Source organism: Notechis scutatus, chromosome 1 (genome assembly GCF_049901735.1).
Source record: "Notechis scutatus isolate UNSWTSFEM ecotype Mainland chromosome 1, rNotScu1.2, whole genome shotgun sequence".
Lineage (NCBI taxonomy): Eukaryota > Metazoa > Chordata > Lepidosauria > Squamata > Elapidae > Notechis > Notechis scutatus.
In genome coordinates this window covers 183,965,228-183,982,484 of record NC_142009.1, presented here as the reverse complement: position 1 = coordinate 183,982,484, position 17,257 = coordinate 183,965,228, and the positions used below count along the sequence as shown (strand labels likewise).

The 17,257-nt window shown below is 37.5% G+C and overlaps 1 protein-coding gene across 2 annotated transcripts in view; it reads right to left on the bottom strand.

Moving 5' to 3' along the window:
• Positions 1-454: 454 nt before the first annotated feature.
• Positions 455-17,257, bottom strand: part of FRZB (frizzled related protein) — a 34,309-nt gene continuing 17,506 nt past the window's right edge. For both annotated transcript variants that reach the window (XM_026668038.2, XM_026668039.2), the window contains 4 exons: positions 12,924-12,989; positions 11,872-12,076; positions 8,495-8,558; positions 455-1,989 (listed from right to left, as the gene is read on the bottom strand). In XM_026668038.2, coding sequence (XP_026523823.1) covers positions 1,879-1,989; positions 8,495-8,558; positions 11,872-12,076; positions 12,924-12,989 — 446 coding nt within the window. In that variant the 3' untranslated portion in view covers positions 455-1,878. The remainder of the gene's footprint in view (positions 1,990-8,494; positions 8,559-11,871; positions 12,077-12,923; positions 12,990-17,257) is intronic.

Here is a 17,257-nt window from a genome sequence, read left to right as displayed (position 1 = left end):
AAGAAAAACAATGTCAATCGTTATTGCAAATAAAATCTGCAACTATCTGTATCGGATTCATTTTTAGTCAGAACCATGATGCAATGAGTATGGGAAGCTTTTTCATATTAAAAAAAAATGTGCTGCACCTTGACCATGAGACACATTTTAAACCAGAAGGGTATAAAGCTAAAAATCACGAGAGAAGTAAAAACTTGAAGGATGTAAACAAAAAAAGAAAAGGAAAAAAAATAGAAAAAAGCATGATGATTGAAGTTAAATATTGCATGCCACTTCCTCCTCAGAAAAGACACCCCCTGGGGTCATATTGGAGTCATATTAAAATAAAATGAAAATTATATCTCACCATTACCATTTAGAAGCCTTACATACACACTCAGCCTAGTTTAAATTAATTAAATTAAATTTCTGAATGAAACCACTACACCGTGACATGCCAAAGAAAGATATGCCATTTCTTTTTTTGCTAAAATAATTGTTTTATTTCATTTCAGAGAGGGAGAAAAATTGGAATTACAACTTCAAGCTATTGGCACTGCTACAAAAGACTTAAAAGGTCTGATCATTAGGATGATCTCTTGGCACTTGAATAGAAATATGCATTGTAAGTTATTTAAAATGTCTGCTGATTGCAAAGAAGTTGATGCTTTTATTTGCTACTTGTAAGGGTGAAGACCCTATGGTTCTCCAGCAGTGTTAGACTCAGACTCCCATTGTCCACAGTCAACATGGTAGGAAGTATTTGTCCAATGGACCCACCCTTTCAGCTTTCTCAGAAGTGTTCATCCAAATCCCCAACATTAACCATTAAACATTTCAGTTGCATATAGATAGTGAAATACAATCAAAAGGACAGCCTGAAATGACAAAATGCAGATCTACACTGAGATGGAGGCCTGAAGGTGACCTTGTATTCCTGCAACTCAGCAGCAACAATGAAAAGGGGGGAGAAGTGTTAACAGAAGACAAGTATGGGGTATCTTTGGGCAAGATTTTAACAATTCTATACAACTTTTCCCAGAAGGATTAAGACTTTCAAAAGTAAGTCCTTCGTGCGGTTTTTGTCATGGCTAATGTTTTAAAACAAAGCTTCATATAAGTAGTTTATTGAAGCGGAATTGACATTTATTAGCAAACCTACTCTAAAAAGCTGAATTCTCTTGGTATAATCTCTTTGCACAACTTAGGCTGCCGTAAAGAGTATCAATATGAATAAGGAGAAGGGGACAAACCCTTCAAAATTGATCAAATTTTCCACTCGCCAATTGTAAAAATAGTTTGTGTTTCCCAGATAAAAACTTTTAGAATTTATTTGCCTTCTGGTGTTTTTTTTCTATTAGAAAAGGCCCATTAAAATCTTAATTTTTCTTAATATGTGGAGTCCTGATAATCTTCACATTCACCTCATTCTTCTTTATAACTACAGGGTAATTTGGATTATGTTTCTTTCCTAACACAACCTAAGAATTGTGGGATTGAGTTTTTTTTTTAATGTCCTTTCAGGCAACTTGTTTATGCATATAGAAAAAATATTTGTGGCTTTCTAGACTGAAAGAACTGTATACAAACAATTATCACGAGCATCTAATAAAACCAATTTGGCCATTCAAAGAAATAAAAATGTTTGTCAATGTAATTCACAGATAGATGCTTGTGAATATAATATACCTTTCTTTTCCAAGCATTTGTACTCCTGCACAGTGCAAGAGGCAAGAAAACAAGAAGGGAAGAAAAAACAACAACTAACATTGGCTACTCATAGTAAACAATAAAAGGCAACGTGCAATAGTGCAATTTCTCTTTTGCTGCTTCAAGAAAGCAAGTCTTTTAATTTATACAAGTCTGTGGATTAGTTTTGGCCTCAAGGTATTTTCCATCTCAGTTGCGCCTTTGTCGTGGATTGGTGCTTCTCCCAGATTTGGGAGCAGAATCACTTTGTCCAGGTTCATTTCTGCCTTTGACAGGATGACGGAGTTTCTGGTCCCAACGCTGTAAGATTAAAAAGAAAAGGTGAGGCTGCCACAAGGGCAGTTCAAATTTCTTCCTAAAGACGTTGATTGTCTCATCTTTTAATAAAAAGCAATTAGCCATTTATAACAGAATTATATTTCTATATAACATACAATTATGTGCAATAATAAATAAGCTGTCATTGCATCTTTCACTGTATTTGTTGTGGGATTGATATGCAAAATTAATGGTCACATCCCAGTTCAAATAATTACGTTCTAATTATCTGTTGTGATGCATATCTATTTATCTACCCTCTTTGCTGGAATACTCAACATTTGTGGCCCACAAGAGAAAGGAGCAAAATTATCTCTTTCAGAGGTACCAGTTTTGTTTTGTTTTTGGTATCCTCAACGTGGCTGCTGAGATTATAAGAGGGGAAATCTAAACATCTGGAAAGCATTAGTTGGTGAAAACCTGGGCTGGATCATTCAGTACTAATAGCTGCTTTATTTTAATAATCCAACTTGGGCAAACTGTGTTAAAAACTTCTCTATTTATTTAGCATATGGCAAAAGCATGGACCTATATTGCTCCAAATGTTAATGTCCGGTGGTTTATGTTGAAAAAAATCAGACATTGGGCCAGTGTAAGCTCTTAACGGACATTCGGGCACAATGTGATGGATATATACCATCTCTATCTATTGGACCGGATGGAATATGTGCCTACTTCTTAAAAAAGCTTTCCACTGCCATAGCCAAACCTCTAAGCATAATCTTTGAAAAATCTTTCAGGACCAACTCCTTGCCAAAACTATGGTCACAAGCCACGGTTATCCCCATCCTCAAAAAGGGAGATGCCAGCCTAGTTTGAAAATTACAGACCAATCTCCTTATGCTGCGTCACCTGTAAAGTCATGGAATCAATTATTAACCAATCCATTATCCTCCACTTAGAGACAAACAACCTACTCTCCAATAAACAATTTGGTTTTAGGAAAAAACTATCCTGTAATCTGCAACTACCCTTACACTGCAAAAACATATGGACTACACAAGTCGATCAGGGCAAAGCAATAGACGCAATCTACATAGACTTCTGTAAAGCCTTTGATTCAGTGGTACATGACAAACTACTCCTAAAACTAAAATCTTATGGTATTTCTGGACAACTGCATAACTGGATAGAAGCATTCCTGTCAAACAGACAACAAATGGTCAAAATTGGGAGTGTCCTATCAAATTCTGTAACTGTCAATAGTGGTGTCCCCCAAGGCAGTGTTCTAGGACCAACTCTCTTCATACTCTACATAAATGACCTCTGTGATCATATTAAGAGCAACTGCGTTCTTTCCGCTGATGATGTAAAGCTGTTCAACACTACAGACAATACTACTACCCTTCAAAAAGATCTTGACTATGTATCAGAATGGTCAAACAAATGGCAACTTCAAATCTCAACAAATATATGCTCTGTCTTACATATTGGCAAAAAAAATCAGAAAATAAAATACAAGCTGAATAGTCAAGATCTTGTTGATGATCCAAGCTCTGTAAAGGACCTTGGAATACTCATCTCTAATGATCTAAGTGCTAGAGCCCACTGTAACTACATAGCCAAAAAGGCATTAAGAGTTGTTAACCTAATCCTACGTAGCTTTTTCTCTGGTAATATCACACTACTAACTAGAGTATACAAAACATTTGCTAGACCAATACTCGAATACAGCTCATCAGTCTGGAACCCACATTACGTATCTGATATTAGCACAGTTGAGAAAGTCCAGAAATATTTCACAAGAAGAGTTCTCCTCTACTTGTTGTAGAATACCTTATGCCATCAGGCTTGAAATTCTAGACCTAGAAAACCTTGAATTACGCCGTCTTCGGTCTGATCTAAGTATGGTATATAAAATCATACATTGCAATGTCCTACCTGTCAATGAATATTTCAGCTTCAACCATAACAACACAAGAGCACACAATAGATACAAACTCAAGGTTAACCGCACCAAACTTGATTGCAGGAAATACAACTTCAGCAACAGAGTGGTCGAAGTCTGGAATACTCTACCTGACTCTGTAGTTTCTTCCCCAAACCCCAAAAACTTTAACCTTAGACGGTCTACTATTGACTGTCTACTATTGACCCTTTCCTAAGAGGTCTGTAGGGGGCATGCATAAGCGCACCATCGTGCCTACTGTCCCTGTCCTATTGTTTCTTTTATTTTTCTTATATGTACCCATTTCATGTACCCATTTCATGTATTCATAACTATGTATATACTTATTCCTATTATCTTGTAAGCAATTGACAAATCAAATACAAAAATAATAAAAAAATAAAAATAAATATTATTGAGTCACACTGAGAGGTAGAGACAAGGCCCCACTTAAAAATGAGTCCTGGAAACACCATTTTGGGTATGGATCCTGTTCAGAGTTGACCAATGCTGGCAAGGAAGGTCAAAACCTGTCACCTTTTGTTGACTGTCTGTCAACTATGTTAACTGTCTGTATCTGGGTATTCAGCAGCCCATTTGGCTTTCCACTGTGTGTTGATGTCAAAGTTGTTAGACAGCTGTTGAGCGAGTGCCAGAGTGGGCTTCCTGGATTTAAGCCTGCCAATTGATAGATGAGGAAGATCAACATGCAAAGGAAGAAGTGGGTTTCTCATAATTTATTGTACTTCACTAAGGCTTCCTGCCTTCGTAGAGATGGTGGTGCAATGTGACTCAAGATGGGGAGCCAGCAAGTAGGAGTAGATTTTATGCAAACGCTCATGATCCTCATTGTATCATTTAGTCTAGCATCGAACTTGCTTCCCATCTTGATCCTCTTAGTTTCTGGAGTAAGTTGTTCCTGGTATAATATTAGGCCATCTTAGAGATCTTATTAATAGAAATGAATTAGTGAATACCAGCATAAGACGACACAGGTTGAAAAGTGCCTTGCAGTGAATTTATTTTTCAAATAAAAACTAAATGAAGTCAACTGTGGCCAAACTGGAGAAAAATAAAAACAAGCAGAGAGACAAATACAAACACAAACCTCCACTGACATAAAGTGAATACAAAAATTGGACAGGAAATGACAAGGATGGTCAAACTATAGCAATCCTCTTATTTTTCATTCATCCAGTATCCATTTCTACTTGTGTTTCCTTCATCTGCTCTCCTTCCTCCTGGAATTCTGGGTGTCAAAATATAAATATCCTAAACTCAAATACATAATACTGTAAATAAAGGTAAAGGTTCCCCTTGCACACACATGCTAGTCATTTCTGGCTCTAGGGGGCGGTGCTCATCTCCGTTACAAAGCCGAAGAGCCAGCTGTCTGAAGATGTCTCCATGGTCATGTGGCCGGCATGACTAAATGCCAAAGGCGCATGGAACGCTGTTACCTTCCCACCAAATTGATCCCTATTTTTCTACTTGCATTTTTTCATGCTTTCGAACTGCTACTTTGCTGGAGAGGAGGTCTTCTTAGCCTTTTTGTTTCTTTTTTAGTAATAAAATACTTTCTTTTTGCAAATAATGTCTTTTGAAAAAAAGTGTAAAAAAAAAAACAGAATTAAATGGTTAAAGAAGGACATATAGGGCAAAATCTGTGGTTTATCTTTAATAAACTTCTTGATGGCCAATCTATTTGGCTGTACATTTTACTGTACATTCAATAATATTTGCTTTTTATCTTTTTAATCAAAGTGCCTCAAAGCTACCACAGCCCACCTGGGTGCCATCACATACATTTTTGTCTAAAACTGTTCGTAAATGGAAATTTTTGGAGGATTTCATTCATAACTGAGAGTTTTAAGTTGTTAAGCAATTGTAATGTTGGAGGTTAGATATTTAGAAAGAAGAAAATGCAATTTTTTTTGGTCACAGAGAAAACCAGATATAATGTTATGTTTCCAGGCCACTTTGACCTAAAAAGTGATCAATACTATTAATAAACACAGACTGCAAATAAAAAGTTAACTCTTATCAAATAATAAATTGAAACAAAGATTCAAACTTTCTGCTGCCTGTTTTTTTAACAAATCATTTATGACATGTCAAAATATTTTTTCAAAACATTTTTTGACTTATGTATGCTATTTTAAGGACAAGATATGTAACTATGCCTTACAGATGACTTCCTTCTAAGGCAGAGATGGGGAACAAGGACACCTTTATGACTTGTGGACTTCAATTCCCAGAATTCTGAGAGTTGACATTGACAAGTTATAACAGGGCCATTCACTCCCACCCAGCCTTGTTCTAAGGCATTTCTGGTGCCACATGTCTCTTGCTACCATACATGAACATGATTGCTAAGTATTAAAAAGTGAGTGATTGTTACAAGAATGACAACATTTCATATCAAGGACAATAAGTCCACAATGACAGAGTTTTTCAGAAAACAAATATCAGCCATATTTTCTTCTTAGAAAGCACCCCAGTAAGAGATTGGTGTTGGTAACCAGTATACGTGGCTGAAGGCTTTATGTTGAAATGAATATGATGGCTACATGTTCAAACACTGATAAATCAGCATGGGAAAGTGGACTGTAACATTTCCTTCTTTCAGCAGTGAGAGTAAGAAATAATCTATGTTGCATAACAGATCAGTTTGAAACCCTGTTATGGAAAGTGAATCTCTGGACATAATGTCATACACAAAGCTCAAGTGAAAGAGCTCATGCCATTGTTCTCCTCACATTGCCAATTTGAAAGGATTTTCCTGGATTCAAAATAACCTTCCATAAACCGAGAAAGAGCAGGAGTACATTCAAAGCTCAGCATGTTCTCTTCTGGTGTCCCCTCAGACATGTACTTAAAAGTTCTTGACTTAATACCCTCTTAACCCCCGTCGAGATGGATTGAGTGGGCTATTGTTTTGTATTTTGGCAGCAGTTTAAAAAAAAAGGAGAAGAGGAGGAGTAAAGACAAAGGAAGCTTTAGCAGTAGTGCTGACAGGATCTCCACAGCCTGTAGATATGGCCAATTCTCAACAGAAGGATAAGCAAACTGTGTCGGGGTATTGCTTTCTTTTTTGACACTTAACTATTTTGAAAAGCTCGAATTGGGTTGATACCATTGCAGAAGGAAGTCTACAATCAGTGAATATTTCTGTGGAGCCATTTTCTTTAAAAAAAGTGTAGTAATTAGGGCTTTTAGCAGGATAGAGACAACTCTGAGCAAATTGCCTTCTAGGAACAATTGTGCTATGTGAGGCTATAGCAACTATCAGTCATTTCACTTCTGAAAAAAAAAATCCAAGAGTACCACAGAGCATATATGGTTCCTGCTCCATCTTCAACCTCAAAGCTCCCTATGAAACCAAGAAGCTGACCATGCTTGGAAATTGGTTCCACATTTTTACAGAAAAACAACAACACTATTCTGGATCAAAATATTATCATTACTCTGAAATCAACATTTAATCCCACTGGTACCACTCTGTAACGTATAGATCTTAAACTAGAAATGTTTAAGATATTAACATGACCAGAGGTAGTATTCAGCAGGTTCTGATCAGTTCTGGAGAACCGGTAGCGAAAATTTCAAATAGTTTGGAGAACCGGCAAATACCACCTCTGACTGGAGATTTTACAGTATCCTTCCCCTGCCACACTCATCACTGAACATGACCCATAGTTCTTCAACAGTATCTTCCAATTTGTTGCCAATAATACAAAATGAATGATCTATACCATGGATGGTATCAATAGTATTCAGTAACTGATGTCAACTACATTTGTTTTTGGGTTTTTTCCCCCTACACATTCTGTAATTCTTTAAAAAGATCTGGAAAGTATCTTGTTTCTGTTGCTTCATTGCTCTAGCATTTATCACTGCACATCTCATTCTGTCACTGACATTCCATTCTAGCAAATGTTGTATTCATTGGTCATAATACATACTTCTCCCTGTTTTTCTGTTCATATTAACATGGGGTACATCACTAAGCACGGACAATTGATATACAGGTAGTCCTTGACTTACCACCATTTGTTCATCAACCCACGGCCTTCCCCGCCTTCTGAGACATCCCATGCTCCTCATATGAGAAGAGTCAGGATTGCATGGATGTCTTGCTTCATTACTGCTATAACCTGTGACCATAATTCTAGTCTCCATTGTGGCCGTATATGGAGGACTACTTGTAAAGAGTTGTGATGAAAAAAAATCCTAAAGGAGAGCAAACCTGTTCCCGAAATGCTGTCCCTAAAATTCAATCATGCTACATAATTATCTTCTTTACTCATTTTCTGTAACATGTTTAATATTTTTACATCATTCTTTATAGTGCAATTCTTCACCTCTCGTTTGGATTGCCTTGGCTTATGTATTCATTTACACATTTTGGAATTTGTTTTGGCATGGGAGACACTTGGTATAATGAAAGGGACATTCAGTATTGTACAGAAAAAAATATCCCTCTGTGGGGAAAAGGAGTTGCCTGAGGCTGTATTCTCACGCAACAACATATAATCACATATAACAACATATAATCAAGGTCAAATGTGATTAAGCAGTTAATTAAATTTGTCTTACCTTCACTTTTTTACCGAGACGATCCTTCCATTTCTCAGCTATGGAGCCTTCCACTAAGAGTAGTCTTTGCATTTTAAAGAAAAAGAACAACAACGTTTAGATATGAAAGGCAAAATAGCTTAGCTTAAGAAGAAAGAGAAAGCTTTATGTTTAAAGGAGCGTATGCAGATTTATTAAGGGCCACTACAACTTCCACTTAAGTCCCATAGCAACAGCCAACTTCTCCCATTTGTAGAAATGTTTGTTAATACAATCTATACTCGTGGAAAGGAAGCTAGCTATGTATAAATACAGTAAGTATCCAAGTACGAATAGTAAGTAATACTACAGTAGTTTAGTTGCATCCTGCCTTAACTATTCTGAATTTTTAAAGATGCAAGAAAAAATGCAACTCTTCACAGTAATATACATTGATAGATTTTAAGGCATTCTTAGAAATAGAACAATTTTCACGGGTGGCTTTGTTTAATTTGTGACTCCAACATAACAAACTTTACAATAAATTTACCAAAATTTAAGGTGCTACAAGACTGTTTTAGGATAAAATTAGGCAGGGATATATAAACAGAGCTGTAGATCTTTGAAATTAGATAGCCCTTGAACTGATGTAATGTGACAATTTGAACGACCGGCAGAGCCCGTGGGACGAGTTAAAAGAGGGATCCGTTTAGAGTCATTGTGGAATAGACACAAGCTAACTAAGTCCACCCCTCACACTCTCTCAATGCCTTTGACTCATATCTAGTTCTAACCATTAGTTTGACTCATATCTAGTTCTAACCATTAGTTGAGAAGATTCCTATAGATAAATTTTACAATAAATCAGTTAATTTGGATCTTATATGTGGAACTGGTTTTTTGTGCTTGTCACAATTTTAGCCTTGGGAAAGGATATGAAATGTTTAAAATCAGCTAATATCACATTTATTCCTTGCATTTGAAATTAAAGTAACCTCACAACAAAATCTGATGTAATGGACCAGGCACAGAGATTGACTTGACCAAATCTATACTGTGTCTGATTCTGAAACATGAATTCCAACCAAGATCCCATTTTTTCAGAATTTTCAGATTAACAGAGTTGGAAGGGACCTAATGTAGGTCATCTAGTCCAATCACCCACCCAAGCAGGAGACCCTACACCATTTATGGCAGTCCAGTCTCTTCTTGAAAGCTTCCAATGATGGAGCTTCCACAACTTCTGAAGACAAGCTGTTCCATTGGTTGATTGCTCTCAGTGTCAGAAAATTTCTCCTTATTTCCAGGTTGAATCTGTCCTTGTTGAGTTTCCATCCATTATTCCTTGTCTGGCCTTCAGGTGCTTTGGAAAATAGCTTGACCCCTTTCTTTCTGTGGCAGCCCCTCAAATATTGGAACACTGCTATCACATTTCCCCTGAGGTCCTTCTCTTCACTAGATTAGCCATGCCCAGTTCCTGTAACCGTTCTTCATATGTTTCAGCCTCCAGTCCTCTAATCATCTTGGTTGCTCTTCTCAGCACTCTTTCTAGAGCAGGAGTCTTCAAACTTGACAGTTTAAAACTTGTGAATTTCAACTCTCAGAATTCCACCTCCAGTCATGTTAGCTCAGGAATTCTGGGAGCTGAAGTCCACAAGTCTTAAACTTGCCAAGTTTGAAGACTCTTGTTTTAGAGTCTCAACATTTTTATAGTGTGGTGATCAAAACTGGATGCAGTACTCTAGGTGTAGTCTTTACTAAGGCTTTAAATAGTAGTATTAGTTAATGTTAATACAATTTAGGATTGCATTGGCTTTTTTGGCTGCCGCCGCACACTGTTGGTTCATATTTAATTGGTTGTCCATTAAGACTCCAAGATCCCTCTCACAGTTACTGCTATTAAGCCTGGTTTCACCCAGTCTATATGTGTACTTTTGGTTTTTCTTGTCTAAGAGTAAGACTTCACTTTGCTCTCCATTGAATTTTATTTTGTTAGATAGGGCCCAGTGTTCAAGTCTATCAAGATCTTGAGACTATCATCTAGGGTGCTGGCTACTCCTGCCAGTTTAGTATCATCCACAAATTTGGTAAGTTCCCCTTCTATTCCCTCATCTAAGTCATTTAAGAAGATATTGAAGAATACTGGGCTTGTGAATCTGTCATTCAGAACTGTTGATAGCCTATTGCACTTGTTCCCTCTCCCCAGATGTGCTAGAACTGCAACTTCAAGAATTTCCAACCAGAAAAATGCTAGCTGAGAATACTGGAAGTTCAAGACCTTACAGTTCAAAAGGTTGCAGAGTAGGAAACTGTGACCAGAGGTGGTATTCAGCAGGTTCTGACCAGTTCTGGAGAACCAGTAGTGGAAATTTTGAGTAGTTCGAAGAACCGGCAAATACCAACTCTGACTGGAGATTCTACAGTATTCTTCCCCTACCACGCCCACCAAGCCACGCCCACAGAACCGGTAGTAAAAAAATTTGAATCCCACCACAGACTGTGACCATTGGTTACAACTTAAATGATTGATCGATTAGGTTGTGTCGTCAACCAAGGACCACAACTGAGGAGGCTGAGATCTGCAGAATGGGAGATAATGCACCACACATGTACAGGATTGGTTTGGGGAGAATGTGAGGTTTGCTTTTGGGGAAATTCTATGGTATACCCATTTTAAAGTTTCTTTACAGTGATAGGAAACTGTGCTAACAGTCTTCACCATGTATGGTCACAAGGAGTGCAAACTCCACAAAACAAGGGTTCGGGAACTGAGGTTCAGGAACTGTCAGAGGCCAGCATCCAACAAGACAAGTGGATTACAGCAAGCCAATGAGTGAGTCAGAACTGTGGTCTAGACCACTGAAAGCTTTGGCAAGCTTGGTTATTGCAAAATGCCAGCTGTCTACATTAGCTGAATAAAAATCATTTGATGAGATCTGAGAGGTTGTTCTTTAACAAAACTCTGAATAATGATCACCTACCATTTTTATTTTGCAAGAAAGCCAATGAATTCCAAAAACACTCTTGCAGATAAAGGTGGAGCATTAAAAAATATCAGATAAACTTTAACTTTTATAAAAATATAAAGGTAGTGAGGGAATCAAGAGGCCCAAAGTATGTTCATTTGTTTAATGAAGACATATATAAACAAAATCTATTCTACATGAAAACTCATGAGACAAGTGCTTCTGTTTACTAACTTCCTCAAAACTATGCCAAGTTTATTCACCAGAGATGCAGCTTTTCCCTTCTTCTCCTTTTTTAAAACCTCTTTTTCATTCAAAACATTAAATTGCCCATAAAACAACTTGTTTTTGATAATATCTGGTCCACAATCAAGATATTTCTCTTTTGGTTTCCTAATTTTACTTAGTTAACTGTGTTTTGGTGGAACTAATTAAAGAGAAGCCCATTATTACCTAGAACGTTCCTCATCTTCGTAGCCCATGATGATATATTCTTCATTAGCGTTAAGCGGTGGGCAAAGACAGCCAGAGTTTGCATATAAATTGACTGTGTCCCTGGGAATGTTCACCAACGAAGATTTTAGAATTTCTTTTACTTCAACCACTGCAGTGACATCATGACATTTGGTCTTTACCTCCTTAACTTTAGCCCGAATAACTGAAGAAAAAGAAGAACGACAGAGGTTAAAATGAGGACATCTAATGCATCTTCCAAAATATTTTGTTCTTTTCGATCCCAGAGAAAAAACTTTCTTTAAAAAAGTTGAAAATTAATAATTGAAAACAGAGTAAAAATGTTCCTATTTCTTAAAACATTAAGCATGAAGGGTAGTTTTGGCACTTGATTATTATTAGTGATGAAGAAAACAATAGCTGCCTTCTTGAAATAAATTTTATTCTTTTTATTTCTTTTCTAGAGGAGTGCTGCATCTGTATCTAATGCTTCTGAAATTTCCAAAATGCATTTGGTTGATCTTGCTCCCATCCAGAAAGCTACTTATACTTAAAGGTTTCAGGTGAAAATTAGGAATGCCAAATTCAAATTCCACTAAGCTTCAAAACTTGTTGATTGACCTTGGGATGATCAATCTTTTTGACAGCCTGAACTACCTAAAATGGCTGCTTTGATCATGAAAAAGGTGAGGGAAGAACTTGAGCTCTTTAAAACTCACTTTCAGCAGACATTTTATGATCCCCAACCAGAGATGGTATTCAGCAGGTTCTGACCAGTTCTGGCAGAAATTTTGAGTAGTTCGGAGAACCGGCAAATACCACTTCTGACTGGAGATTTTACACTATCCTTCCCCTGCCACGCCCACCAAGCCATGCCCACATAACCAGTAGTAAAAAAAATTGAATCCCACCACTGTCCCCAACAGCTACCTGCCTTTAGAGATAGCAATTGGCTAAAGTAGCTGTCCAAGAACCCCTTTCTGTGAAATCATTTCTGCTTTCCTTTAATCTCTTCTTCAAAAGTTATTTTTTTGTCCTCATGCCACACTTACCATAGTTGTAATTGTTCCGAAGATAAGTCTTCTGGGTAGCTTTTATAGGCTTGCATTTGCAGCGCTCTAGAAAACAGAATTTTCCTTTGCATTAGAACTGAAAAAAGGAAAGTGATTTGGCAATAGTTACAAGTAAACTGTGTTGACAGTAGGAATTGGTTTGTGTCTCACTCAGCCCATTTCTTAACGGGAGAAAAAAAATAAGTTTATTGCTTATATACAATATCTTACAGATTTATTAGAAATCTTACTGTCAAAAGAAAGATGTTGTAATCATTACAGGCATTTCTTTCTGCATACAGTCAGACACAGCATAAAATCCAAGCAACATTTTTAAAAAGTTTGCAACAAGTTATTTTCCCAGGATTATAAAACAAGATAGTTGTAGGATTTGTGTTAAGACACTGATTCAGAGCAGAAGATTTTCATTGGGGAATGCAGACCACGAAGATTCCTTGGTAGTCTAGACATGACCTATCCCACCAGCCTGATTTTTCCCAACACCTTCCCCTACTGTACAATCACTGCTGCTGTCCCAATGCAAATCCAAATTACTTCAATTATATTTTCTTGTTATCCTTATAGACCATGGGGTGGGCAAGCAATGGCCCCGTTACGACCTGGGGACTTCAACTCCCAGAATTCCTCAGCCAGCCACAGGTTGTAAAGGGGCCATAGTTGCCCACTCCTGTTATAGACTAAGGTTCTTTGATACAGTGATTGGTGCAATGTAAGGTTCCCAAAAGTCATGAACAATTCATCTAGACTAAAAGACCACCGTACTTCCCTTGGGGGGGGATGTATTTGAGATTCTTAAAAAACAGAACAACACAGAAGTCAAGTTTCCATATCCCTAATGCTCCCTGTGCTTTGCATCAGATAGATCTCTCCTCTTGGATCACTTATTAGACAGGAGAGGTGCAACAGTAGGTGAACAAAACTGAATGAGGGCACCTGTACTTTTATTCTGGCCAAAAAGAAAAAAGAAATCTAAATACTCTCCTCTCCTGATAAGAAACCCACAGCAAAGAGTGGAATGCTTCTAGGATACAGCCAGTCTGCAGGTCAATGAATGACTTTAACAATACCTTCAAGTACACATTGTCTGCTTTTCAACAGGTTGCTATCAAAGCAAATCTTTCCCACTCAACCCTTTACCATCTTCCAAAACGATGGTAACTTTAATATTTGGAAGATCAAACATTCCCCCTTCTTGGCTAAGGGGAAAGGAAAATAAAGCAAAATGAGCTGACAAAAGTACAGTAGTCCTCGATTTATGACCACAATTGAGCCCAGGATTTATGTTGCTAAATGAGAAATTTGTTAAGTGAGTTTTGCACACTTTACAGCTTTTCTTGCCATATTTGTTAAGTGAATCATTGCAGTTGTTAAGTTAGTAACCCAGTTGTTAAGTGAATCTGGTTTCCCCACTGACTTTGCCAGTCAGAAGGTCACAAAGGGGGATCACAGGACCCAGGGATGCGACAACCATTATAAATGTGTGTCCGTTGTTTAAGCATCCGAATGATTAATTATGTGATCATGGGAATGCTGCAGTGGTCCTAAGTCTGAAAAATGGTCCTAAGTCACATTTTTCAGTGCTGTTGTAACTTTGACATGGACACTAAGTGAACTGTTGTGAGTCGAGGACTATCTGGACTGGTACTCGTCACTTAGCAACCATTTGTTCAGCAACCATTCAAGGTTAAGCTGACATTGAACATGGTTGCACTGAACAAATATTATGCCCAGTCCCGGAAATTATGGGTGCTACAGAGTCCCTTGGTCATGTGACCAAAATACGGGCACTTAGCAGCCCACCGATACTTATAGAATTATAAGTACAAGAATTAACCACAGGGACTCTTAACTCCCTGCCCCCCTCGCCACTTTTCTCCCATTCACCTGTAACCCTTTTGGCTTCCCTGCTGCCTCCCTCTTTTCACTCCAATGGCCATGCCACACCCAGTTTGCTGTTTTCTTCTTCTTCCTGCTGATGAATTGCACCAAGGTTGGGGAGGACCTTCTTCCCGAGGCCACACATACCCTTATCCAAATCGCACATGACCTTCTCGCAATGGAGTGGAGAAGTTAGGAATGGTTTGGATTGGATGGGCCCTTGCCTAACAACATGGTGGATTCAGGTAACAACAGTCCAGGAGTGCCCAGACTGCTGTTGCAAAGCAGTGCGGCCATGTAACACGACTGCAATACTTAGTGATGGATATTCTGGTCCTAATTACTCTTGTAACTCAAGGAGTGCCTGTAAATTCAGGACAGATCCTCACCCACATAGTCAGCTATACAATAGCTGATCTTTAGAACCAAATTTCCTATCAGTCCCAGCTGTCTTCTCAGTATGATCAGCAATAGTGAGGTTTTTCTCTCTCAAAATATGCATTTTTCAACAATGATTTCTTCTGTTCTAATGAGGTAAGGTATTACCATTGCAAGCTTAAGCACTCTGTCAACTTGCTTAGTTAAATTGTTAGTTTGCTGCCTGATAATTTATATATCACTAAATAGAAAATACAGAAAACACTGCAGTAAACATACATACTTCCAAGACAATGCCATATGTTTTTACATGTCTTGCCTGCCTTTTTGCTCTCGACTTTACCAGTCAAGATAAGAAATATATCAACAAAGATATGTAAGAACATTTAATTTAACTTTCACCTGGAAGAAAAGCTTATTTGCTTTCTTAGCAATAACAGGAATAAAACTCACCACAGGGCTGTTTGTGTCTTCAACCCAGAAAATATAAGTATCTGAGCGCTACAGATTTTCACATCTACTTGCATGATTCAAACTCGAGAACTGTGCAAAACATTTTAAGCTCAAAATACCCTGTTTCGAATGGAAAGCAACATTCCTTGAAGTATTCCAAGCTCAAAAGACTTGCAGGATAATCAGAATATCAGCAGATGCTTGCAATAAGATTGGAATAAGCTGCTTTGTTTGAGCTCAGAAGCATTTTAAATTCAGAAGATTTTGCACATCCAGTGGAATTTGTATCTTCAATTAGCTAAATTTTCTTAAACTGCCACTGCAGGAGAAACCCCATTCTTCAGTCATTGCACTGGTTTCCACTAGACTTCCCAGTTCAATTCAAAATGCTGGTTTTGAAAATGCCTGATCTGATACAATACGGTGCTGGGTTTTCTTAGGAGCTAAACCCTGGTAAGTCATTTAGAAAAACTATTCTGGGTCTTGCCCCTCCTTCCCATGAAATAGGGATAGGGGAAGGGGGCGGACCACAAGGTAGTGGTAATCCTGTGCAGCATGCCATCTCCAGCAATATCCTTCGCGCTTCCTTTCTTGGCTGTTAGTAAAAAAAATTAAGTTGGCATTTGACAATTTGAAGCCTACTGGGAGAACAGTGTGACCAAAACATATTATAAAGGATATAAAAACAAGTAAAAACGAATGGCTATGGGCCAAAGAATTAGAATAATGTGTAAAAAAGGATCCACTATAAATGTATAGGAAATGCTTCCAAATTGGATGTGATATCTCACCAAAAATGGTTTTTTTTTTAAAAAAAAAAGTTTCATATGTAAATCTCCCAAAATGAGGTTGTCTATAGCTTTGATGTAAAAGATGAGTCCTAAACATCCTAGGGATTGGCAGGTGAGACGGAGATGTCCAGGTATAAGGAAGGGCAAGGGAAAACTAGTTGCACTGTTTAAGACTTAAGGCACTAGAGCTAGAGAAACAATGGACATTGCAAATGAAATTTTTAAGAATATTATTTTTTATTGGCATAGTTTATTTCTTTTAGAATTCAATAACCTACAAACTACAGCAAGAGCATTCAATAACCTACAAACTACAGCAAGAGCATTATATTTTTAAAATAAAATAAAAAAGCCGGAAGAAACCTTAAGCACAAATGCACATTTTATGAAAAGGACAAAAATGTTATTTCCAGCCCAGAAAGAACGGGTAATTATTTATATAAAAGAACTTGCCAATTGTTTTTGTCAGGGATTACTTGATTAGATATTGCCTAAAGACATTATTCACCAGAAGAAAATACACTACAGAACATTTGCAATATTTGTTAGAATAGACTTTTCTTTGAACAACATCCCACAGTGCCCCTTGTAATAAGGTTTTGAAGATATATATTAAAAAAATGATAGTGCTGAAAATTTCCATGTTATTTTAAGGAATGTGAAGTGCTTCACATGGGATCCTGCTGTAATTTTTATAACAATAGCCTGATACAACCTGGCTCCTTCCCAATGTGTTGGGATTATAACTCCCGAAATTTCCAACAAACATAGCATTTGGTTACAATCCTTCACAATTTTGTGCTACAGAACTTG